Raw genomic sequence first — 25,515 nt, forward strand, 5'->3', positions numbered from 1 at the left:
TCTTCCACTAGGCCATATTCCCAGCCACCATTTCCAGCTTTTTACTGGTTAATTTGAGATAAGACTTTCACAGATTTTTCTACCTGAGCTGGCCATGAACCTCAGATCTCAGCATTCTGAGTAGCTAGGATTATAGGTGTGAGCCAACAGCACCTGGAAAATCATACTACTTTTTTTTTTATTAAGTGATGAAATGCAGTCCTTAAAGAACGTAGTTGGGCTGGTGATGTAATTCAGTGGTAGAATACTTGCCCAGCATATACAAGGCCCTGGGTTTGATCACAACAGTGTAAAACATCAGCATACTTTACAAAATAAATAAAAAGGAAATGTGCATCTCTAGTTAGAATTTTTAATGTATCTTACTTCATGCTTTGCCCTAAATCATTTTGCTAGACAGTAATTTTTTTGAAAAAAGTTAACCTTTTTTATATAATGGTGAATTCACCAAAAAACTTAAATGTCTACTTGTATGAAACAACATGATTTTTCTAGATCTTTCAAAAGAAATTGGATGCATACAAACTGCTTTTTAAGTATTTTTAAGTGCATAAAATTCAAGGAGTATTGACATCCAATCAGTAAATTAATCATGAATATATAAGTCAATAGGTGAAACTAAAGAATCACCTAATGAATGTGTGTGTGCGCACACGCATGAATGAATGTGTGTGTACATGCTGGTCTTAGAGTTTGAACTCAGGGTCTAGGTGCTGTCACTGAAGTTTTTGCTCTAACAATTGAGCCACAGCTCCTCTTTTGGCTTTTCTGTGATTAACTGGAGATAAGAGTGTCCAGACTTTCCTGCCCAGGCATGGCTTTGAACCACGATCCTCAGATCTGAGCCTCCTCCATAGCTAGGATTATAGGTGTGAGCCACCAGTGCAAGGCAAAAGAATATTCTTTTACCTAGTTTTTTCTGAGAGGGTGCATAGGTTTAACATAGAAATCATTACAATATATTCAAACTAACCTTCCAAATGCATTCAGTAGTGAAACTATTTCTTGTCTGGTGAGGTGGAATTCATAACTGGGTCCACTTTCCGGCATATTTGCTATCAGTTTCTCAGAAAACAAGATCTTCAGAGCAGTGCCCAAACCTTGAGTCTACAATAGAAATGAAAAATAATTCTTCATGGAAAGGGTAAGTAAGAAGTAATTCTGAGCCAGATTTTCTTACCTGCAGCTTTCCCCACAGCCGACATTTAAGACAACCAACACAATCCATGATTCTAGAAATGTTCCTAAAATGTAGTCGAAAGTCTTCCTAAAAAAAATTTAATAAAATTTTATTAGAATGTGACACATAGCTTAATGAGGATTTTCTGGGTGCTTGATATGTTCATAGTTCCCATACAGGTACTATGCAGTCCCAAAACCAGAAAAGAAGCATCTCTTATAAATCAGAATCTTTACATATATGATCTCATTTAATCTCCACTACAAACTCACAGGTAGATATAATCTATCCCTAATGAATTTTTTTTAATTCAGAAAAGTTAGTACCTTATCTAAATTCTCACATCTCATAAATAATAAACTTAGAACTCAAGCATGCCTCACTACAAAGCTAAAGTACCTACAAAAACATAAGAAATATGTTAACATATCCTAGTGTATGTGATCACTATATGTCACTATGGGAGGGAGGAGGGATTGAAAGCCATCAGTTCCTTCCCCCCTCAAAAAAAAGAGAGGAAGCCACGTGTTATGACTCATGCCTGTAATCCTAGCAACTCACAAGCTGAGATCTGAGGATCGCAGTTCAAAGCCAGCCCAGGTAGAAAAGTCAGTGAGACTCACCTCCAATTAAGCACTACAAAATCCAGAAATAGAGCTGGAGCTCAAGCAAAAAAGCTCAGGGACAGTGCCCAGGCTGTGTTCAAGCCCTAGGACCAGCGCACACATGTGCACGCACACACACTATCACACACACACACACACAAACACAAACACACGGGAATAAATTATAGCCCTTTTTGTATTGCTTAGGGAGAATAATTAACATTATTTCCAATATACAAAAATAAAAAGCTACAATAAGCATCCATGTAATCACTACCAAAGAAACCATTACAAGTACAATTGAAACTCCCTACCAAATATCTGTATCCCATTGTCTATTACTGTGCGAAATTCGGTGTGTTGTTCCCTTCATGTTTTTATGTATTTAATATATATGTATATACCCATTTACTCCACTGGGATTTATTAAGTTTTTTAAGTGGCTCTCTTTGTCCTGGTCTTAAATGAAATCTGGAGCTCCCAGTATTTTAAGCAGAAAACAGACAGAACATGCATTACTTCAACTGCCTTATAATCTAGGAAGCATATAGCATTTTCCTTTTTATAAGGTGATGAACCATACCCCAGACTTGATTGCCACCCACTGTATTCAAAACAGACCTCAGGGGCTGGGAATATGGCCTAGTGGCAAGAGTGCTTGCCTCGTATACATGAAGCCGTGGGTTCGATTCCCCAGCACCACATCTATAGAAAACGGCCAGGAGTGGGGCTGTGGCTCAAGTGGCAGAGTGCTAGTCTTGAGCAAAAAGAAGCCAGGGACAGTGCCCAGGCCCTGAGTCCAAGGCCCACAACTGGCCAAAAACTAAAAACAAAAAAACAATCAAAACAGACCTCAGTTTGCTCTGGAGATATACTTTGTTTGAAACAGCTCTAACATACAAAGCGTTTTATTTAATAAGACTTCAGATACTAAATCTTTATTAATTCAGTGTAAAGCCCAAATTACTATTATTATTGCCACTTATCAAAAGTATTTTGGGGGCTGGGAATGTGGCTTAGTGGTAGAGTGCTTGCCTAGCATGCACAAAGCTCTGAGTTCGATTCCTCAGCACCACATAAAGAGAAAAAGCCAGAGCCACATTGTGGCTCAAGAGGTAGAGTGCTAGTCTTGAGCAAAAAGAAGCCAGAGAGTGCTCAGGCCCTGAGTCCAAGCTCCAGGACTGGCATTAAAAAACAAACAAAAATATTTTCAATCAGATGTCTCCTTATCTGTTCAGTGAAAGATAATCCAAGTTAGGAACCTTAATCAAAAAACTGCCCAAGGGCTGGGGATATGGCCTAGTGGCAAGAGTGCTTGCCTCGGATACATGAGGCCCTGGGTTCGATTCCCCAGCACCACATATACAGAAAATGGCCAGAAGTAGCGCTGTGGCTCAAGTGGCAGAGTGCTAGCCTTGAGCAAGAAGAAGCCAGGGACAGTGCTCAGGCCCTGAGTCCAAGCCCCAGGACTGGCCAAAAAAAAAAAAAAAAAAAAAAACACTGCCCAAATATTTTACTGGGGATAGATTTTTTCATTTTTGTAGATAGGATCTGGCTGCTCATTCCTGGTGGCCTGGAACTCACTATGTACCTGAGGCTGACTAGCTATGAACCACAATCCTCATGCCCTGGCCTCCCAAATGCTGAGATTAAAGCCATAATACCCCCAGGCGTGGCCAGATTTCACAATTTGATATAACGTTTTTTCTTTTTTTGTTTTGTTTTGTTTTTGTTGCCAGTCCTGGGGCGTGGACTCAGGGCCTGAACACTGTCCCTGGCTTCTTTTTGCTCAAGGCTAGCACTCTACCACTTGAGCCACACCAACACTTCCAGCTTTTTTCTATATATGTGGTGCTGAGGAATAGAACCCAGGACTTCATGTATACCAGGCGAGCACTTTACCACAAGGCCATATTCCCAGGCCATAAGGTTTTTTCTTAAACTAGTATTTTAAACCTTGACTGAAAGACAACTAACACTTTTATCAATAACAGAGTAATAAAATTAAAGCATGTGTATACATCCTATGAGCTACTGAGCTCTTGAGGAGTCAACAGCTGTTTAAGATGACAAAATCCATATATAGATAAGATTATATACAAACAGAATAAATCGCTCATACTTAGGTTCTTTAAATTTCCAAATGGAAATAGATATTATGAGCAAAAGGATGCTACTATTATTAAACATGATATAGATGTACCATGGGCTTGAGAAATTATATTTCTATAATCAATATATAGTCTCATGGGGAGAGGCCTTGAAAGTTTTTGACTTCAAGAAACTCACAACTGTAAATGTTGGAAAGCTCTGCTCTAAAAGATTAGACATTATGTTTTATTGTTAATGTTCATAGAGTTCCTAAACTTTGTAGATTAGAATGACGATGTCCATTATTGGGAAGGTTAAACTGTGCTCTGTGAAATTTATGTAATTACTAATCTCAATAAAGGAAAAAAATTAATAGATTAGGCATTTGTTTTTTTACACATTGCATAAATAAAGCGTTTGAATCTGGTAATTCAAATATTTGAGTGTAACAGTTCTTGAGTAACTCTCTACAGAGAACATACATAGATGTTTAGCCAATAAACACTAAATTAAAACCAAATACATAAAATAGCATGCATCTTCTTCAAACATGAACTTAATATATGCTAGAACAAAATGAATACTGTAGGCTAAAAGTTTACTAGATCAAAATAGAAGATCTTTCATACTTCCACAAATAACAATCCACGTCCAATAACATGAATATATCCCAAAATTATCTCAGATTAGAAAACTAAGGGCCTGATTTTATATAGCTTACAAACAAAGTACTTTTTTGCTATGATATAATAGCTATTCTTGACCTCTCATCTCTCCCCTACTTTAAAGTATTTTTTGCTACAGAAACACACCTCAGTGGTTACATAATCTCCCAAACAGCTTCCAGGAACTGGAAAGTGAGGGGGAGGATGCTGTAATAAGATCTCTTTTTTCTTACTATTTTCAATATGTTCTATATTTGTAGTTCACTTGCTAGTATATTAGAGAGTGTTTTGGCATCAGCTCTTTTTGAGATTGTGCAAATTAGAAATATTTCTCACCATGTTTTAATTTGGGAAAAACTCTAGAACACTCACAGCTTTCATGTCCTATGAAGTTTTTAAGCAGGGTCCTTATAGTCTTTCTTTCATAATGGAAAGAAATGAAGAATAAGAAACAGAGGAAGATTATTACTAATATTCTGGTGATATCTGATCAAACTCAGAGGTAATAAGTAAGAGCTATCTCGCTTATTAATAGCTTTGCAATATGACTTTACTTGATTCCCTAGAACTGTCTTCTTTTTTACAAGAACGGTCAGACACTACACATAGTTGGTCTTTTTTTCCCCCCAGTCCTAAGGATTAAACCCAGGGGCCCACTTTCATACTACTCAAATCATATCCACAGCCTCTTTGTATTGCTTCTGAGTCAAGAGTCTTTTTGCCTGGGCTAGCCTTGAGATCTAACTCCTCCTGTCTCTCAAGTAGCTGGGCTTATAGGCCTGTACACTACCATGCCTGGTCTTGATTCTTTAATACATCTCTAGTAATATATTTCTGACTCCAATCATGACTCCAATCTTTTTTTTTATAATTTTTTGAAATTTTGAAGTATAAATTGCATTGCTACTTATTACAGTCTCTATTCTATACAATAGATCATTCACTCTTATTTTTCCCTCTAAGGAAAACTTTGCACTCTTTGAGCACTATAATATGTTCCGTTGCCTCATCCACCCCTTCCCAACTCCTAGCAAGTATCATTTTATTCTCCATTTCCTACAAGTAACACACGAGTTTCTATTCCTATCTCTGTGTTAGTATCTAACTATTAAGTTAAAGAATAAAATCATTACCTTCAGTTTATGTGCTTCTTTTTTATCCCCAGCAAAAAATGAATTCTCATCAAAATGCAAAGGAAATGACCTGCATTATGAAATAAGAGAATATTTATTTTACTGTATTATCAACATTGAAACTCTTACTACATGACATATACTTATACATACACACACACACACACACACACACACACACACACACACACACACACTCCCTGGCTTCTTTTTGCTCTAGCACTCTACCACTTGAGCCACAGTACTACTTCCAGCTTTTTCTGTTTATGTGGGGGTGAGGAATTGAACCCAGGGCTTCATGCATGCTAGGCAAGCACTCTACCACTAAGCCACATTCCCAGCACCACTACATGATATTTTACTGGGCAGTGATAAGTGGTATAATTAAAATGGAGAAGAAAATAGAATATTCGCATTAAAATATATTGATAAACATTAAAAGTCCTGCTAATGTAATATTTTACTGGTCAGTAAAACTAAGACTGATGCAAATGAATTCTGATACTTGGACCTAAATGCTAACTAATTGCAGAGTATTAAGTCACCTGTGCAACTAAATATGAAAACAATGCAAGTAATAAAAGTAAAAGGATGAATGCTAAAACTAAAAATATGTTATTTATTGTATATAGGCCAAAACAAGAAGAACATGAAAATCAATTCTAAAAGGCCAATGAGTAAATATAATTGGTATTTAAATAGTTTTCTTTCTCTAAATTTCTAAGAGTTTAATTTTAGATACCACTTTGACACCCATATATTAAAGTGTACAGTGTAATATATATAATTTACTTGACTTCATGAAGTATTTCCAGAAGCAACATCTTGTTTTCTGCATCCTGAATTTTATTTCCAGTGAAGAGTTGAAAATCTGGACGTTCAAAGAATGGTAACACTTTGGATAAAGCCCTTAATTCTATTAAGTAGAGAAAATACAAGTTTTTAAGCCTTCTTGGGCCTTCTCCTTCTGTTAAAATGCCATCAAACCGTTGTTGGAATTCTGTAATGTTGTGACCCCATTTCTTCTCCAACCACGTTTCTAGGAAGAAAAAAGAAATAAACACAGAATTTTCCAATTAAGTAATTTCATTTTTATTACATTGGGTTATTTATACCTATAAAAATATAAAAATTTCATTTTGTCACTTTAAATAACCAAGGAAAATTTTCATGATTAGCCATTAAGAATTTTATTTTAGCTAGGAGCTGGTGGCTCACACCTGTAATCCTAGCTGCTCAGGATACTGAGATCTGAAGATCACAGTCCAAAGCCAGCCTGGACAGGAAAGTCCATGAAACTTTTATCTCCAATAAATTACTCAAAAGAGCTGGAAGTGATGCAATGGCTCAAGTGGTAGAGAGATAGTGTAAAGCAAAAAGAAGCTCATGGCCAGTGTACAGGCCCAGAGATTAAGCCCCAGGCCCAACAAAAAAAAAAAAAAAAAAAGAAAAAGAAAGAAAGAAAAAAAAGAATTCTATTTTGCTGGTGTTGGAAGCTCACACCTGTAATCCTAGCTACTCAGGAGGCTGAACTGCAGTTTGAAACCCATCTGGGCAGAAATGTCCATGAGACTCTAATCTCCAAATACCACCAAAAAGCTATAAGTAGAGATGTGGTTGAAATGAGAGTGCTCCCAACCTTTAGTGAAAAGTCTAAGCAAGAGTCAAGGTTCTGAGTTTAAGCCCCAGTAATGGGGTATGTATGTGTATGTGCATGTACACACATGCATGCGCACGTGCAACACACACAGGATTCTATATTAAGACTGAGTACCAGTGGCTCAGGCCTAAAGTCCTAGCTACTTAGGAGGCAGAGACCTAGAGGATGATCAAAGCCTGCCATGGCAGAAAGGTCTGTGAGACTCCATCTCCAATTAACCAGCAAAACTCCACACTGGAAGCATGGTTCCATAGTGGATACCAGCCATGAATGAGAAAGCAGAGCAAGAGCTCAAGGCTGGCATAAAAAAAAAAAAAGGAAGTCTCTATTAGGATTTTTGCCTTCTAGAATCCACTCTTAAAAGTAAAATGAATTTAGTGGTTTACTGAAAAAAAGTTACTAATCAAAAAGCAAATTTTTATGGCAATACTGCCAAAGGCTATCTACAAATACAGTGCAATACCCATCAATATCCCACATTATTCTTTAATGAAATAGAAGAAGCAATCCAAAAGTTCACATGGAATAATAAAAGACCCCAAATAGCAAAAATGATCCTTAGCAGGAAGAACAGTCATGGAGGAATATCAATACCATACTTCAAACTCTATTACAAAGCTGTAGTAATAAAAAAAAAAAAAAAAACAGCTTGGTACTGGCACAAGAACAGGCTTGAGGATCAAGGGAATACTACTGAAGGCCCAGAAATGAATCCATAGACCTATGCCCACCTTATCTTTGATAAAGGAGATAAAACAAACAAACAAACAAAAAAACCCAGGATGGAAGAAAGACAGCCTCCTCAACAAATAGTGCTGGCAGAATTGACTATACAAGTGTAGAAAACTGAAGTTAAACCTTATATGTCACCCTGCACTAGAATCTATTCCAAATGGATCAAAGACCTCGAGGTAAAAGCAGATACCCTGAAAATATTTCAGGAAGGAATAGGGGAAACTCTAGGGCTCCTTGACACTGGTGGAAACCTTCTTAATAAAGACCCAGAAACACAACAAATCAAAGAAAAGTTGGATAAATGTGATTGCATTAAACTGCAGTGCTTCTGCGTGGCAAAGGACATAGCTTGCAAGATAAATAGAAAGCCCACAGATTGGGAGAAGATCTTCACTAGCCATACAACAGACAAGGGATTCATATTTAACATATACTTAAAGCTCAAAAAATTTAATCCCCCAAAAACAAGTGCTCAAAGAAAACAACCACCCCATTAACAAGTGGGCTACAGACTTAAAGAAAGACTTCTTTGAAGGGGAAATAAGAACGGTCAATGGACACATGAAGAAATGCCTAACGTATCTGGCCATAGAAGAAATGCAAATCGAAACACTGAGATTCCACATTAACCCAGTTAGAATGGCCATTATCAAGAAATCTACTGGGCTGGGGATATGGCCTAGTGGCAAGAGTGCTTGCCTCATATACATGAGGCCCTGGGTTCAATTCCCCAGCACCACATACACAGAAAATGGCCAGAAGTGGCGCTGTGGCTCAAGTGGCAGAGTGCTAGCCTTGAGCAAAAAGAAGCCAGGGACAGTGCTCAGGCCCTGAGTCCAAGCCCCAGGACTGGCAAAAAAAAAAAAAAAAAAAAAGTAATCTACTAACAAATATGACTGTTAAGGTGGGGGGAGGGGGGAGGGTAGAGACCAGGTCTGCGAAACAAAAAACTTCTTGTCAAATGGTATTTCCCACAGGTTTGGGTCAGCAACCTTACATTATGTAACTAAAACCAAGCAACTACTCAACATATAAAGGTCAAAAATAGACCTCTCAGTGGATCACAATAGCTCAAAAGCTATGTATGTATGATCATATAAGACAAGGATAAGCAAACTCTATTGTTGACGTTATATTTAAAGTTCTAGGTGAACTTCCTTTGGCATATGCCACGTGGGTACTGTATATGTTTTTGGTACACTGCGTATTATACATATGTCTACCTGATCTAGGGAAGGGAAAGAAAAACAAGGGTATAAGATATCACAAGAAATGTACACACTGCCCTATTATGTAACTGTACCACTTTTGCACAACACCTTGTCAACAAAATTTAATTAATAAATAAATTTAAAAAAAAAATCTACTAACAAGAGATGCTGGCAGGATGAGGCCAAAAGGGAATGTAAAGTTGTTCAGTGTAAACTTCTGAGGTTCCTGCAAAGAGTTAACATAGAGCTCCCCTACGATCCAGCAATCCCACTTCTGGACATTTACCCAAATGAACACAAACAAAACCATATTGAAGCTACCAGGACAACCACGTTCACTGCAGCATTATTTACCATAGCCAAGATATGGAACCAACCTAGATGCCCCTCAGTAGATGAATGAACAATAAGATGTGGTATTTACACACAATGGTTTTTTTCTTTGTTCTCATCAGAAAGAATGACATTGCCCCATTCATAAGGATGGAAAGATCTGGAAAAAATAATGCTAAGTGAGCAAGTCAGGCCCAAAGAAATATAGGTTGCATGGTTTCTCTCATTTCGAATAACTAAAATATGTCTATGATATTCTTAGCAGAGGATCACAATACCCAACTGCTAAGTGCATAGGACTTGATATAATGAAGCATATCGAAATGAACTCCAAGAATTAGAAATAAGAGGTTCTTATGCCCCATATGCAGTTATTTCTATTTTTTTCTCTCTAGTTTAGTTTTCTGTATCCTTTATCTTGTGAATAAGCTTATCTGATCCATGGAAGGGAAAGAGAATCACAGACACAGCAAGACAAAGGATAAACTAATGCAACAATGATACTAACTAGATACTATGTTGGAAATGAACTTTACAAGCTGGGGGGGAGGGAGGAATGGTAAGTGGGAGAAAATGAGGGAGGGGGTAACAGTGTCTAGAAAGAAATTACTCATTTGTAACCCCTTGTTCATCACCTTTACAATATTTTTTAATTTTTTAAATGACAAGTTTTAAAAAAGCAAATTTCTGAATGCAAACATACCAAAAAAATCAAAATAGATAATTTTTTAAAAAGTGATTATCTAAAATCACTGATGAGTTAGAGCACTATTCCAAATCAAAGTTACTCCTTTGTTTCTATGAGGTAAAACCCTTTAATTCCCAAAAATGTGTTACTGTTGAAAAATATTTTTCTAAAAACCTCAGTTCCAAGGGCTGGGAATATGGCCTAGTGGCAAGAGTGCTTGCCTCGTATACATGAAGCCCTCGGTTCGATTCCCCAGTACCACATATATAGAAAATGGCCAGAAGAAGTGGCGCTGTGGCTCAAGTGGCAGAGAGCTAGCCTTGAGGAAAAAAAAGAAGCCAGGGACAGTGCTCAGGCCGAGTCCAAGGCCCAGGTCTGGCAAAAAAAAAGAAAAAGGAAAAAAACCCAACAAACTAAAAACCTCAGTTCCAACAGCATTCCTAAAGCATAAAGAACAGCAGGAAATGCTCACTTGTTAAAGCAGGCACACAAAAAGGCTTTGATACAATAATACCTAACAAATAACCAAAACGGAGCTATTTTTAATTTTTATAACAAAGTAGAAGAATATTTTCAAAGTGTGTAATTTTCAGTGATTTCTTAAAGAAGGTGAAGAGAATTAACAATACACAGACCTACTGAATTGTACTCAGATTTCCACATCCCTAATTACTACCTGTAAGAATGGCTTTTGACCCAGAATGGCTTATTCACCCAGGTCTGTCTTTTCCCACTCAGGCAAACACCAAGCAAATTTTTTAAATAAGTATAGAAATGAAAATCAATATGACATACCTTGTAAGAGATATCTTGCACTCAAATGCACATTGATGCTTGCATGTAGGCCAGAAATGAGTCTGTAGAATGCTCTTTTTTCTACACAGAGGCCTAAAAAAGTCAATGAGTTGGAAATAAAATTTCATAAGGGAATCTTATAAGCTTAAAATTAACTTCATGACTTTAAAAGTGAAAAAAAGGTAAGTTAGTTTAAATTACCTTCTAACCAGCTGTAAAAAGTATTCTCTGAAATTAAAAGAGAAAGAATAACTGTAATTCCTCTGTACATCACCTTCATAATAATAATAAATGAAAACATAACATTTTTCAAATGTTTTAAGCATGATAAAACTCTGTCAATGTTTTAAAGGCATGTCTGCCAATTTCTTCAAAGAAAGAAAAGTTCTTGTTATAGACTCAGTTAAGCATAACTCTGTTACGTTGACTTTAGGCTTAAGCAATGGCTGAGGGACCCCCACCCACATAAATTTTTGGATAAAGTGCTTTACATGACATCAAAATATAGAATTTCAGCCAGAGATGTAGCTCAGTGGTAGAACAATGAATGCTTGGTATACGCAAGGTCCTGGGTTCAATCCCCTGAACTTAAAAAAAAGTTTCACAGTAAATCTATCAAAAATGGGAAAATAGCTGGGTACTAGTGTATCTAGCTACTCAAAAGGCTGAGATCTGAGGATCACAGTTCAAAGCCAGCCTGGACAGGAAATTTTATGAGAATTTTATCTTTAATTAGCACCAAAAAGCTGGAGGTGGTGATGTGGCTCAAGTAGTACAGTGTACAAACCTTGATCAAAAAAGCCAAGTGCTCAAGGCCCTGAGTTCAAATCCCTGTACACACACACACACACAGGAAAAATCATAGATCACAATTTAATTTAATTTATTTATTTATTTATTTATTTATTGCCAGTAATGGGGCTTGAACTCAGGGCCTGAGCACTGTCCCTGGCCTCTTTTTGCTCAAGGCTAGAACTTTGCCACTTGAGCCACAGCGCCACCTCTGGCTTTTTCTATAGATGTGGTACTGAGGAATCGAACCCAGGGCTTTCATGTATACGAGACAAGCACTTTTACCACTATGCCATATTCCCAGCCCAGAACACAATTTTTAATTATAAAATGGTACTGAAGGTATAATATTTATATATAGCTGGTAATATGCAATTCACTACTTCGAGTAATTTAGAGAAATATTAAAAATCAAATATCATTTGTATTTATTATCACAGATATTATACCTAGACCTAATAATTCTACTTTTTAAAAGTGTATGCTCAAATGCCAGGCACCAATGGCTCAAATCTGTAATGCTGGCTACTCAGGAGGCTAAGATCTGAAGATCGTGGTTCAAAGCCAATCCAGACAGGAAAGTACATGAGACTCTAATCTCCAATTAACTACCAACACAACCAGAAGTGGAGCTGTGGTTCAAGTGGTAAAGCACTAGCCTTGGGCAAAAAAGCTCAGGGGCAATGCCAAGGACCTGAGTTCAAGCCATAGAATTGCTACAAATACATATATACATATAATCTGAAGAAGGAAGTAAATGAGACTATGCATCAATATAAAAATGTACAATAATGCCTAGATTTACATATGCATATATAACTAGTTAATATGGTAAAAATAATGTAAACTATTAAAATGACAAGAAAATAGAACATAATATATGAAAATGCTTATTTGAGATATTTAATAAAATTATTATGATATAAGAATTTATGTACACAATTGCTGTAGAGATGGTGAACATTATACTATAAAGGTTTTTTTCTTTACTAGAATTGCTTATCATAATAAAAATAAACCAACCAAGCATAAAAATAATGAATGACAAAGAGAATAAGCAATAAACTGGACTATATAAAAACTTAAAATATCTGTAAACTTTATAAAAGCAAAATGCAAGCAACAAACAAGGCAAACACTACAGAAGGATAATCTCGTAGGCATTATAAAAAGCTCATAAACTGAATGAAATACTGAAAATGTTCATTATTTTTTTTTTTTGGCCAGTCCTGGGCCTTGGACTCAGGGCCTGAGCACTGTCCCTGGCTTCTTCCCGCTCAAGGCTAGCACTCTGCCACTTGAGCCACAGCGCCGCTTCTGGCCGTTTTCTGTATATGTGGTGCTGGGGAATCGAACCTAGGGCCTCATGTATCCGAGGCAGGCACTCTTGCCACTAGGCTATATCCCCAGCCCCCTGAAAATGTTCATTTAACAGGTTTAAACAAAATGAACAGGGAAGAGGAAATTGCAAATGGTAATAATAGAAAAAAAAGTGCGGTCTTCCTAGTAATGAAAATGGCCAAGTAAAGCAAAAGATAAACCACATTTCACCTAACAAATGAGTAAAGATGGAAATACGATAATACTTGGTGTTGACAAAAATCGGATAAGAGCATATTTATATACACATACATTCTGTGTATATATTTCTATAAATCATAAAAACATTAATAGGGAAGCAGTGTAAAGAAGGACTGGAGAATATGGTCTCTACGGTGTGATTTGGACCCTAACATCTACTTAGATGCATATCATTTGAGCCAAGTTGGTGAGTGGCTTTGTTTTTGGTTTTTGGGGGTGCATGTGGCTGTCTATACTGGGACTTGAAATCGGTGCCTCTTTTTCTTGCTCAGCATTTTCTCTCCGTGCTAGTGCCCTACCACTTGATTCATGACTCCAGCTCTGGCTTTCTGCTGGTTAACTGTAGATGAAGGTCTCTTAGGTTTATCTACCTGTGCTGGCTTCCACCCTTGATTCTCAGATCTCAGTTTCCTGAGTAGCTGGGAATACAGGCAAGAGACACTGGCCTCATGGCTTTATAATTTTTATCTTATTTTTATTTTTTATGGAGCACTTCACCAGTGTTCAAGTGATCCTTACAGAGACCCTGTGTTACAACCTCTGTACTGGCCCAGTTTCGGAAGCCATGCTTCCAAAGCAAGCACAGTAATTTGTTTCCTTATTTACATTTTAGGATTTCTCCCTTTCCATTTTTGAGCATCAGTTAGGGGGTTGACATTTTCACTTAAGTTTGATAATCCTATAAAAGCTATACTCATTTTTACCTATGTTCTAGTTAGTTAATCATCTAATTTGACAGCTGTCAAGAATAACTTCTGATATCTGGCTAAAAGCAATACAGTACTTATAGAGGAGATTAATTCTCTAAGAATAACAGCTATAGGTTAACAATCTCTTTTCCTAAAAGAAATAAGCCGAGGTCTTCAAATAGTATTGGAAAAGTCAAAGTTGCCTCCTCTAATGAGCTAGGACATAGCCCAGAACTAGATAGATAGATGCCCAGGATAGAATAAAGTACCATAACATAAAACTGAGAATTACAGGATAACCTATACCAGTAACAAATCAAAGGCAACTTTGGAACAATATAACCTTTCTGCTATACAATTTTTCTTCCAAACACGTTAGTTCTGAAACAGCAATCCACTTAACTGATACAGTTATCATAATAGATAGAACAATAAAAAGTAGCAATGAAAATCAGAATTCAGTATTCTGTTATTTAGATAAAATTCTAAGAGTAATCAGTAAGAAGATAAGGCTATTCTGAGGAAGAGAAAAGGGGTACCTCACACTTCAGAAATTTCATCTAGAGAGACAAAGCTAAGCACTGACTTGGGTGTTGTTGTTGTTTTTCCCCCATATAGTTAAATACAGAGGTTTAAGAACAGCAAGTTACCAAACTCATGCCTGTAATCCTATCTACTCAAGGGGCTCAAATAGATCTGAGGATCCAAGCTCAAAGCCAGCCAGGGCAAGACAGTCCACAAGACTCTTATCTCCAATTAATCACGCACGCACGCACGCACGCACGCGCGCGCCAGAAGTGGAGCTGTGACTCAAGTGGTAGGGCACTGCTAGCCTTGAGCAAGAAAAAGCTCAGGGACAGTGCTCTTCAAGCTCTAGGACCAATATTAAAAACAAAAACAAAAACAGCAAAAGTCATTTCAATCTCAAAAAAGACCTGTAATCCTGGCTACTCAGAAGGCTGATCGCAGTTCAAAGCCACTCTGGGTAGGAAAGACCATGAGACTCTTATCTCTAATTAGCCACTAAAAAGCTGGAAGTGGAGTTCCAGCTCAAGTAGTAGAGTGCTAGCTTTGAGCAAATGAGCTCAGGAACAGCACCTAGGCTCTGAGTTTAAGGCCCACAACCAACCAAAAATACAAGACTAAAATAGACCCAAATTATTTTTTTTTAATTTTAGCATTACTATTAACTAGACTTGGCAATAACTGTATCCTGTAGTCAGTGTATGCCTTAGAACCTGGCTCTGAATCAATAGTGCAAACATGTCGAGGGCCTTGCTATATAATAAAAACTCAAGAGATCCTAGACCACAGCCAGTAAAGAGAAGAAGGCTTTCTCTGTGGAGTTGAAGGTGCCCAGCTTCCACAATCAATAGATACAAGGCACTACTGAAATATCAGTGGCTGAGGCCGGCTTCTCTAATGCCTAAACTCAGTCATTTTCCTTTAATCTGTGGTTTCACCTCCAGAATTTTAGATAAAGAAATAAAAATTAACTTCTTCTGAGTTTCAGAAAAGGTAAGAAGGAAAAAAATCTAGTTGACATAAAAAGCATCTGAATCTATATGTAAATATATAATCATATTCCTATATATATAAAACATTTAATAAAGAAGTACTTACCTTTACTTTTTCCTGAAAAACAAAGCAAAATGTTTATGATTATAAACTTCTTCCAAATGCCCCTTATGTAATGCTACCATTCCATAAAATGAAACTTTAATAATCCTGAGTTTCAGTCCATCAGTTAATCTACACAAGTGAAATGGGAAGGGGAGAGACAACTCTACCTCGAAGTGACAAGCATTGCGCCTGATTTAACTCAATGATATTCTCTCCAGAAGCATGCATGAGCAGTCATTTCAATTCATGTAAGATTTAATATGGGCTGACAGGAGGGAAAAACAGAGCCCATTGTCTGAGAATACTCTTAAATATCTTAGGGGATTGTGTTTACTTGGCTGGCAGAGCCTCTTTCCACATTTATTATCCAAAAGCTATATCATAATTCATGAGAGAGGTTTACATTACTACTTTGACACTTCGAGACTCACACTGTACGATTTAAGTTTAGGAATAATTTCAAAGACTATAAAATTAAAATTATATAATGCAGCAGTTTGCATGCAGCTGCTTATTTGCTACTGGAATAGTATGTTCCTTTTTCCATTTTTCTCTAAGGCCATTAGTATTTGATTACAAAATATATATGCATTGCAAATGTTTCCTTTTAAAGATGAATAAAAAATTATCAATAACTCCCTCTGCTCTTAGACAGCATTTAGGTTTTGGTAAATATCATTTTCCCTTGTATGGAGATAATATTGTTGCGTTTATAAAAAATATACTGTACATATTATGGTGATACCTGCTACATTTCCTCAGTGTACTGCTGATCACGTTTTATTTAAATGAAATACAAATTCACAGCAAGGTTTTGTGTATGTATGTTGTAGCTTGGACTCAGGGCCTCTAGCTCTTGCTCAGTATCACTGTTCATGCCGGGACTCTTTACACTTCAGCCCCATCTCTAATCTGGTATTCTGTTGGTTAATTGGAGATAGTTTTCATAGATTCTTCTGCCTCAGTTGGCTTCCAACCAAGATCTTCCAATCTCAGCCTCTTGAGTAGCTAGGATTACAGGTGTAAATCACCGATAGCCAGCAATAGCAATATTTACTGTAACTACATCCTACCATGTGATTACACATTATTTAACCAGGTCCCTAATGATAAACATTCAAGTTGATCCCAATTATGTCTAAAGGAAGAGAGTGGTTTGTCAATCAAACAGTAATGTAAGTTCATAATAAAGATCACTGATCTATGGATTTGTACTTCATCTGATACTAGATCAATACACTACACTGAGTCACTCTGTATGTTATGTGATGCTATAAAAACCCAAAAGCCTTGTTCAAAGATGTTCTTTCTTGCTGGGCATAGTAGCTCATGCCTGTTACACATGAAGCCCTGGGTTCGATTCCCCAGCACCACATATATAGAAAATGGCCAGAAGTGGCGCTGTGGCTCAAGTGGCAGAGTGCTAGCCTTGAGCAAAAAGCCAGGGACAGTGCTCAGGCCCTGAGTCAAGCTCCAGGACTGGCCAAAAAAAGAAAAACTGTTGGTGTGCTTTTAGCAAATGTGTAAGGTTTTCATTTTTAATATTTGAAAAATGATCTCATACAGTCAATAAATATAAATTTCCTCCTGTAAAATGATCAGATTACATCATGCTAGCTAAATGCTGGCAAAATTATCTTTTTTAGATTAGGAAAGAAAGACCTTTTTTGTTTTTTGGACAATGCTGAGGTTTGAGTTCAGCTACCACATGGGACAGTGGATATTTGGCCTCAACTTGACATTTGTCTTGCCTTCCTCTTCTTCTTCATTCTAACTGAAGTTCATTGATAAACAATACAGCAGTGCAAATGAATAACTTACCTTGACTGGCAGCCAAAGGGTTTAAGGGCCTTTTAATTGTCTGTGGCCTAAAAACAAAGACACAGTTATAAGTTTAACTTCCCCTCAAGCTAACAATATAAAACAATTTGTAGTTTGCCAAGTAAAATAATTGGAATAAACTACAATAATATACAATCATAGCAAGCCTTACAAAATCTAGCAGATGGATGATGAAGTCACTTTCAAATACATTATGTATAGTTCTGTTTACAATACATACTTATGTTCTGAAGTAAATGAATCATGAATTCATGAGCATTTGGAGACATTATTCAAAGTAATAACTTAAATACAAGCTGGGCACTGGTGTCTCACGCCTGGAATCCTAGCTTCTCAGGAGGCTGAGATCTGAGGATCACCATTCCAAGCCATCCCCAGGAGGAAAGTCTACGAAACTTTTTTTGGGGGGTGGGGGGGGCGGTCAGTCCTGGAGCTTGAACTCAGGGCCTGAGCACTGTCTCTGGCTTCTTTTTGCTCAAGGCTAGCACTCTACCACTTGAGCCACAGCACCCTTTCATGGCTTTTTCTATATATGTGGTGCTGAAGAATAGAACCCAGGGCTTCATGTGTACGAGGCAAGCACTCTACCATTAAGGCCATATTCCCAGCCCTGTGAAACTCTCTATCTACAATCAACCACTAAAAAAGACAGAAGTGGAGTTGTGCCTCAATTGGAAGAGTGCTAGCCTTGAGCAAAAAAAGCTCAGGGACATTACCTAGGCCATGATTTCAAGCCCCAGGACTGGCACAGAGAGAGAGAGAGAGAGAGAGAGAGAGAGAGAGAGAGAGAGAGAGAGAGAGAGAGAACACGAGAGAGAGTGAAATAGAGAGAATGCAAGAGAGAGAGAGAGAGAGAGAGAGAGAAAGAAATCCTCAATATGAGGGAAACAAAATTATAGGACTGTAAGACATGTCATTTCCAAAATGCATGTTATATAACTTTCTGAATTATAAATATGGTATCTATAGTTTACTCATTTAATAAAAAACAAGAATACTTTATAAAGCATAAATATGTTACCAATCATGTTACAATTATTTAAGTATCTCCAAAAGTTACTTAATGATTATCAAATTGTGTTATTGAGATTATAAAATACTTAATTTTCTCTAATTGCTTCACAGAAATTCTTGGCTGTTACTTGTTTCAGTGATAATAATTCCTGTTTCCTCATTATAGTAGCTGGTAGGATATTTCCTAATCACTTCTTTGAATAAGGGTAGAAAAAGTTTTAGTCAGGGCTGGGGATATGACCTAGTGGCAAGAGTGCTTGCCTTGTACACATGAGGCCCTAGGTTCGATTCCCCAGCACCACATATACAGAAAACGGCCAGAAGTGGCGCTGTGGCTCAAGTGGCAGAGTGCTAGCCTTGACCAAAAAGAAGCCAGGGACAGTGCTCAGGCCCTGAGTCCAAGCCCCAGGACTGGCCAAAAAAAAGAAAAAGTGTTAGTCAAGCACTCTCGAAGTCACCAATATGTTCTTATATATCATATTTATGTGTAGGTACATTTGTGTATGGTATGCTCCTAACTGGAGGACAAATAAAAATATCCAATACAAACATTAAAATTAAACAGTGGAAAACTGAGAATAGAATATTTTTCACTTAGGCAACAAACACATCAGTTTGCCCTTTGGGTATCAAGTTTGTTACAATTCAAATACAAGATTTTATTGCTTTTTGGTTAGTGCTAGGGTCTGAACTCAGAGCTTCACAATTGCTAGACTGGAGACAGGTGCTCTGCTGCTGACTGATGCCTCAGCCTCTCTTTGCACTGGTTACTTTTTTGTATGTATGCTGTTCCTGAGGCTGGAACTCATGGACTAGGTACTATTTCTGAGACCTTCTTTTGCTAGTGTTAGGCACAACATTTGAGCCAAAGTACCACTTCAGGCTTTTTCTTTTTCTTTTCTTTTTGTCAGTTGTCAGACGTGAACTTGCCTGGGCCTGTCCCTGAGCTTTTTTTGCTCAAAGCTAGCACTCTACCACTTTGAACCACAGCATCACTTCCAGTTTTCTGGTGATTTGATTAATTGGAGACAAGAGTTTTATGGGGACTTTTCAGCCCAGGTTGGCTTCAAATCATGATCCTCAGACCTCAGCCTCCTAAGTAGCTAGAATTACCCGTGTGAGCCATTGGTACCTGGCTCACTTCTGGCTGGGTTTTTCTGGGTAGTTAACTGGAGAAAAGATTCTCAAGGACTTTTCTGGCTAGGCTGGCTTCAAATTGCAATCCTCAGCTGTCAGCCTCCTTAGGAGCTAGGATTACAGGTGTGAGCCATAGCACCCAGCAATGCACTGGTTACTTTTGAAACAGAGTCTTGTTTCCCACCCTGGCCCACACCCGGACTAAGATCTGTCAGTTTTAGGATTCTCATCATAGCTAAGGTAACAGGTACATGCCACCACACCCAGCTTCTTTTTGTGGTGCTGGGAATCTTACAGATTTTTCTGCATGGGCTGAGCTGCTACTGTGATCCACCATGTGGAAGGCTCCCAGGCAGCTGGCATGGCAGTCACACAACACTACACCTAGGTACTCAGTTGAGAAAAGTTCTCTTATGTATACCAAGACTGGCTTGAACTGTGATCCTCCTAATCTCAACCTCCCAAGTAGCTACGATTACTTGTGTAAACCATGGCACCAAGCAAATGAAAGGGTTTTGGTTGAAAAGGAAAAAAAAAAAGACTGGGAATATGGCCTAGTGGCAAGAGTGCTTGCCTCGTATACATGAAGCCCTGGGTTCGATTCCCCAGCACCACATATATAGAAAACAGCCAGAAGTGGCGCTGTGGCTCAAGTGGCAGAGTGCTAGCCTTGAGCAAAAAGAAGCCAGGGACAGTGCTCAGGCCCTGAGTCCAAGGCCCAGGACTGGCAAAAAAAATAAAATTTAAAAAAAAAAGAAAAGGAAAAAAAAGCTAAAAGTTTAATATGCAGCTAATAAGATTTTTTAATCCCAAAATAAATATGCACTCATTTTATTAGTATGTGTAAGCATTATCTTAATGTCCATAACTTAAATTTTTTAAAAAAGCTGCACAACTTGAGATAATTTGAGAAAAAGATATATAAGCCATCTTTCAACATAGTCAATAAAATGCAAGACCTCCTACATCATTTATATTGTTAGAAATATTATGGGAGTCAGGATATTAATTAGGAAGTAACTATAAAACTACAAATGCTTCCTCGACTCTTTCCAACATTAAAAATAAGCAAACAAACAAAACACCTTTTAATTCTCGTTAGTAAACCAAACATTTCTAACAGTCAAGAAAATTTAAATGAAACATACAGAATTTAGTAATAAAAACCTTTCACTGGCTGGGAATGTGGCTTAGTGGTAGAATGCTTGCCTAGCATGTATGAAGCTCTGGGTTTGATTCCTCAGTACCACATATACAGAAACTAAAGAAATTCTTCAGTCAATACAAAGTCTTGCTAGATACTGGTGGCTTATACCTACAACCCTAGATTCTCAGGATGCTGAGGCCCTGAATTCAAGCCTCATTCAGTACCAGCACAAATAACAAGTCTGACTTTTTTTTCCAGGTCTGGGGCTTGAACTCGGGCTTAGGTACTCTCTGAGCCTCTTTGTGCTCAAGGCTAGCACTCTACAACTTGAACCACAGTACCACTTCTGGCTCTTTCTGAGTAGTTTATTGGAGATCAGGGTCTCACAGACTTTTCTGCCCATGCTGGCTTCAAACCATGATCCTCAGACCTCTACTTCCTAGCTTCCTGAGAAGCTAGATTACAGGCATGAGCCACCAGTGCCTGGCTGACATTTTATTGATGTATACATAACTGCAATCTCCCATGTCTATAGGTGACTTATAAAAAGGAGCATGTGTGAAGCTGGTAATATGGCTTAGTGGTAGAGTGCTTGCCTAGCACGCATGAAGCCCTGGGTTTGATTCCTCAGTACCACATATACAGAAAAGGCCAGAAGTGGTGTTGTGGCTCAACTGGTAGAGCACTAGCCCTAAGCAAAGAAGCTGGTAGACAGTGCCCAGGCCCTGAGTTCAAGCCCCAGCCAGGATTAGCAAAAAAAAAAAAAAAGTAGAATGTGTTAGGTGCATATGTGAGAACTGCAAAGATTTTTTCCAGATTATCTTTAGAGATCTCTCTTGCCCATTATCTCTCTCTCTCTCTCTCTCTCTCTCTCTCTCTCTCTCTCTCTCTCTCGCATACACACACACACACACACACACACACACACACACACACACACACACACACACACACCACCCTTTTTTCTTTTTGTTTGCTTGTTTTGTTTTGCCAGTCCTGGGGCCTGGTCTCAGGGCCTGAGCACCGTCCCTGGCTTCTTTTTGCTCAAGGCTATCACTCTGCTACTTGAGCCACAGCGCCACTTCTGGCCATTTCCTGTATATGTGGTGCTGGGGAATCGAACCCAGGCCTTCATGTATAGGAGGCAAGCACTCTTGTCACTAGGCCATACCCCCAGCCCCACCACCCTTTATTCCATAAACCAATTAACACATTGTTTAGAGTCTCCAGGATCACAAATGAAGAACTTGAACATTTCTCAATCTCCAGTAGCCAACCTGACCTTTTCCACAATAGTATTAAGAGTACAGAGTGAGCCAGGCACTGGTGGCTCACGCCTGTAGTCCTAGCTATACAAGAGATTGAGATCTGAGGATCTAGGTTCAAAGCCAGCCTGGGCAGAATACTTCATGATACTCTTATCTCCAACTAACCACAAGCCCCTGTACTGGTGCACACACAAACACACACACACACAAAGGGAGTACAGAGTGAGTTTTTCCACTTACTACATCTTCAACATTTAACAAATTGCTTAACCTCTCTAAATGTCATTTTCTCCATCTGTAAAACAAAACTATAACAGGATTATTTTAAGAATTAGTAAAGAAATGGTATATAGTAAACTTAACATACAGTAAGTCTTCAAATGTTACCTCTTATAATTGATCTCAAAAATGAATTTAATCTTAAATAACTATAGCCTCAGAAAGGAGAGTAGAAAACACTATAAAGAGAATCCAAAGTATCTCCTGACTCTATATCCTGCCACTAACTATAAGCTCTTGCCATTGAAGTCAACCTCCCTGCCTTTAGGTTACAGCATCTGTAAAATGGGATTCTGCAATCTACTCTAGAACATTTGTTTAGCACCTACAATAGTCCCATGAAGGTCTAACATGACTCTACGTCTTTTGAAGAAGAAAGAAATGTGTGTTGAAACTCATGCCAGGTTTGGGAATATGGTCTAGTGGCAAGAGTGCTTGCCTTGTATAAATGAAGCGCTGGGTTCAATTCCTCAGCACCACATATACAGAAAAAGACAGAAGTGGCGCTGTGGCTCAAGTGGCAGAGTGCTAGCCTTGACAAAAAAGAAGCCAGGGACAGTGCTTAGGCCCTGAGTTTAAGGCCCAGGACTGGGAAAAAAAAAAAAAAAGAAACTCATGCCAATACATTTCCCCAGAAGGGAACTAGATTAGTGAATTGATAAGTTTCTATGTGCAAATACATCTAGCAACAAAGTAAACATAATTTGCAAATTTAAATTATTGTGATTTTGTCTATAAGGACAAGGCACCACATATTACAGAAGATCTAAAAGAGAGCAATACATACTTAAAACAATTTTCTTCATAGATGACATTCCATATCTTCCAAGCATCTGGTCCCTTGTAACCCGTGTAGCGTTCAGGATTGAGGAGCAAATCTACATATTCAGCATCAGGGGATTGTATGTCTATAAAATAAAATGTAGCAATAAATCTTTCTTGCCTTCATTTACCTAGAACTACAAGTAAATAAGGCTATATGCCACTGATTTTAAGTCCCTATAATGAAGCAACGAATTATGCATTTTAAAACAATTTGGGGGGGAGGGTTCTGGGGTTTGAACTCAGGGACTTAAACTATTGCTGGGAAGACACTATATCACATGAGCCACATCCCCAACTTAAAGTAACTTTTCTGAAACAAGGAAAAGAGAGAAATAAGCGATATAGACAGATCATAAAAGAATCCCGATTTCAGAAATAGGAAAAAGAGAAATATGTAAGAAGCCTGTAATTCAATCCTCCTAAGTGACCTCATAATGATACAACATAAATTTCCTTCCACATGTATATAGCCCTTCATCAGTAACTAAGATAAATGGCAAAACAAGTATCATGCACTATTTGTTACCTAAAAATTTCATTTTAGATGATCAGCGTAAGGATCCACTACCAAGCTGTCCTAAAAATACAGTACAAGCTCACACCTATAATCCTAGCTACGCAGGAGACTGAGATCTGAAAATCATGGTTCAAAGCCAGCCCAGGCAGGAAAATCCATGAGACTCTTGACCCCCAAACCGGAAGTGGAGCTGTGGGTTAGAGTGGTAGAATGCTAGCCTTGAGCAAACTAGCTCAGGGGCAGGACCCAGGCCCTGAGTTAAAGCTCCAGGACCACCAACAACAACAACAAAAGATACAGTACCAATTATGTAAAAGTTAAGGGCATGTGATTTTGTGCTATCATTATATATAAAAGGGGAAACTGGAAGCAACCTAAAAGCCCAACATAGTAGAGTACTTTGAATCATGAGCACTGGAAACAGAGTGCCTGGACTAGCATCTAAGTCCTGCTACCTATCCATCATTTTTCTGTTAAAACTTCAAAACAACAACAAAAATAGTCCCTAGTGCCCCTCACTGGCTCTGGGAAATTATTTTATAATTACAGTAATATTTTATGTGTTTACATTTGATAATATGAACCAATAAATAATGAGGAAGTGGCAAAAATAGCCTCAGCGGAATCAAAGGAAATAAGCCAACTCTGAGTATAAAGATGCGTGTAAGAGTCTCCACAAGAGACTTGGATTATAGCTCAGTGGTACAGCACTTGCCTATCACCATGAGGCTCTGGGTTTGATCCTAAGCACTTAAAAAAACTTCCATCACACTCAACAGTATTTACTTTTTATCATTAAGGATCAAAGACAAAAAAAACTGAGCTTAGTTATTTTTATTCGAATCCACACAGCATTAGAAATATAAATTGGAAAAGATGCTTCTAGAAGCAGCACAAAGACAGCAACTGAAAAATAACTAAGCTTAATGCAGAAATGGCAACTAAAATATCTAGCAAAAATAAATGGCATTTGTGGCTCACCCCTATCATCCCAGCTATGTGGGAGGCTGAGATTGGGGAGATTTAGTATTCTGCCAGCCTGCACAGAAAAGTCTGAGAGAGTTCATCTCAATGAAAATAAACCAGGTATAGTACACCTGTCATCCCATCTATGACAGAAAGCATGAAACAGGCAGACCAAAGTCCAGGTCTGAGCTCATGCAGGAAGTGAGACCCTACCTCAACAATAATGAGTGCAAAAGTGAGGGGAAGGGTGGGGAGAACATGAAAGAGGTAACACTGATCAAGATAGACTGTACTCATAAACTGACCTGTTGAATTGTAGCCACTGACACAACTACTGAAAGATAATATCAATATAATTTTTAAAAAGTATTGAGAGCAGTGACTCATAGTCAGAACCTGCCTACCATGTTCGAGGCTCTGAGTTCAAGCTCTAGAATGACTTAAAAAATACTTTAAAAAACAAATATGTGGGCTGGGAACATGGCCTAGTGGCAAGAGTGCTTGCCTCGTATACATGAAGCCCTGGGTTTGATTTCCCAGCACCAAATACATAGAAAACAGCCAGAAGTGGCGCTGTGGCTCAAGTGGCAGGGTGCTAGCCTTGAGCAAAGAGAAGTCATGGACAGTGCTCAGGCCCTGAGTCCAAGGTCCAGGACTGGCAAAAAACAAACAAACAAACATACATTTGTGAAATCATCTAGTTCAAGAATAGTCATTCATTCCAACTAATACTAAAATA

General features: G+C 38.1%; 1 protein-coding gene across 2 annotated transcripts in view; it reads right to left on the bottom strand.

The window, feature by feature from the left end:
* Ero1a (endoplasmic reticulum oxidoreductase 1 alpha) overlaps window positions 1-25,515 on the bottom strand; it is a 47,936-nt gene that overhangs the window by 1,716 nt on the left and 20,705 nt on the right. The window contains exons 7-15 of one of the 2 annotated variants that reach the window (XM_048362110.1): window positions 23,256-23,376; window positions 17,603-17,649; window positions 15,782-15,793; window positions 11,298-11,324; window positions 11,097-11,189; window positions 6,467-6,713; window positions 5,675-5,744; window positions 1,181-1,267; window positions 974-1,107 (exon numbers count right to left, since the gene is read on the bottom strand). In XM_048362110.1, the coding sequence (XP_048218067.1) occupies window positions 974-1,107; window positions 1,181-1,267; window positions 5,675-5,744; window positions 6,467-6,713; window positions 11,097-11,189; window positions 11,298-11,324; window positions 15,782-15,793; window positions 17,603-17,649; window positions 23,256-23,376 (838 nt within the window). The remainder of the gene's footprint in view (window positions 1-973; window positions 1,108-1,180; window positions 1,268-5,674; window positions 5,745-6,466; window positions 6,714-11,096; window positions 11,190-11,297; window positions 11,325-15,781; window positions 15,794-17,602; window positions 17,650-23,255; window positions 23,377-25,515) is intronic. The other variant, XM_048362111.1, reaches the window with a different exon arrangement.

The sequence above is a fragment of the Perognathus longimembris genome, chromosome 14 (genome assembly GCF_023159225.1).
Source record: "Perognathus longimembris pacificus isolate PPM17 chromosome 14, ASM2315922v1, whole genome shotgun sequence".
NCBI lineage: Eukaryota > Metazoa > Chordata > Mammalia > Rodentia > Heteromyidae > Perognathus > Perognathus longimembris.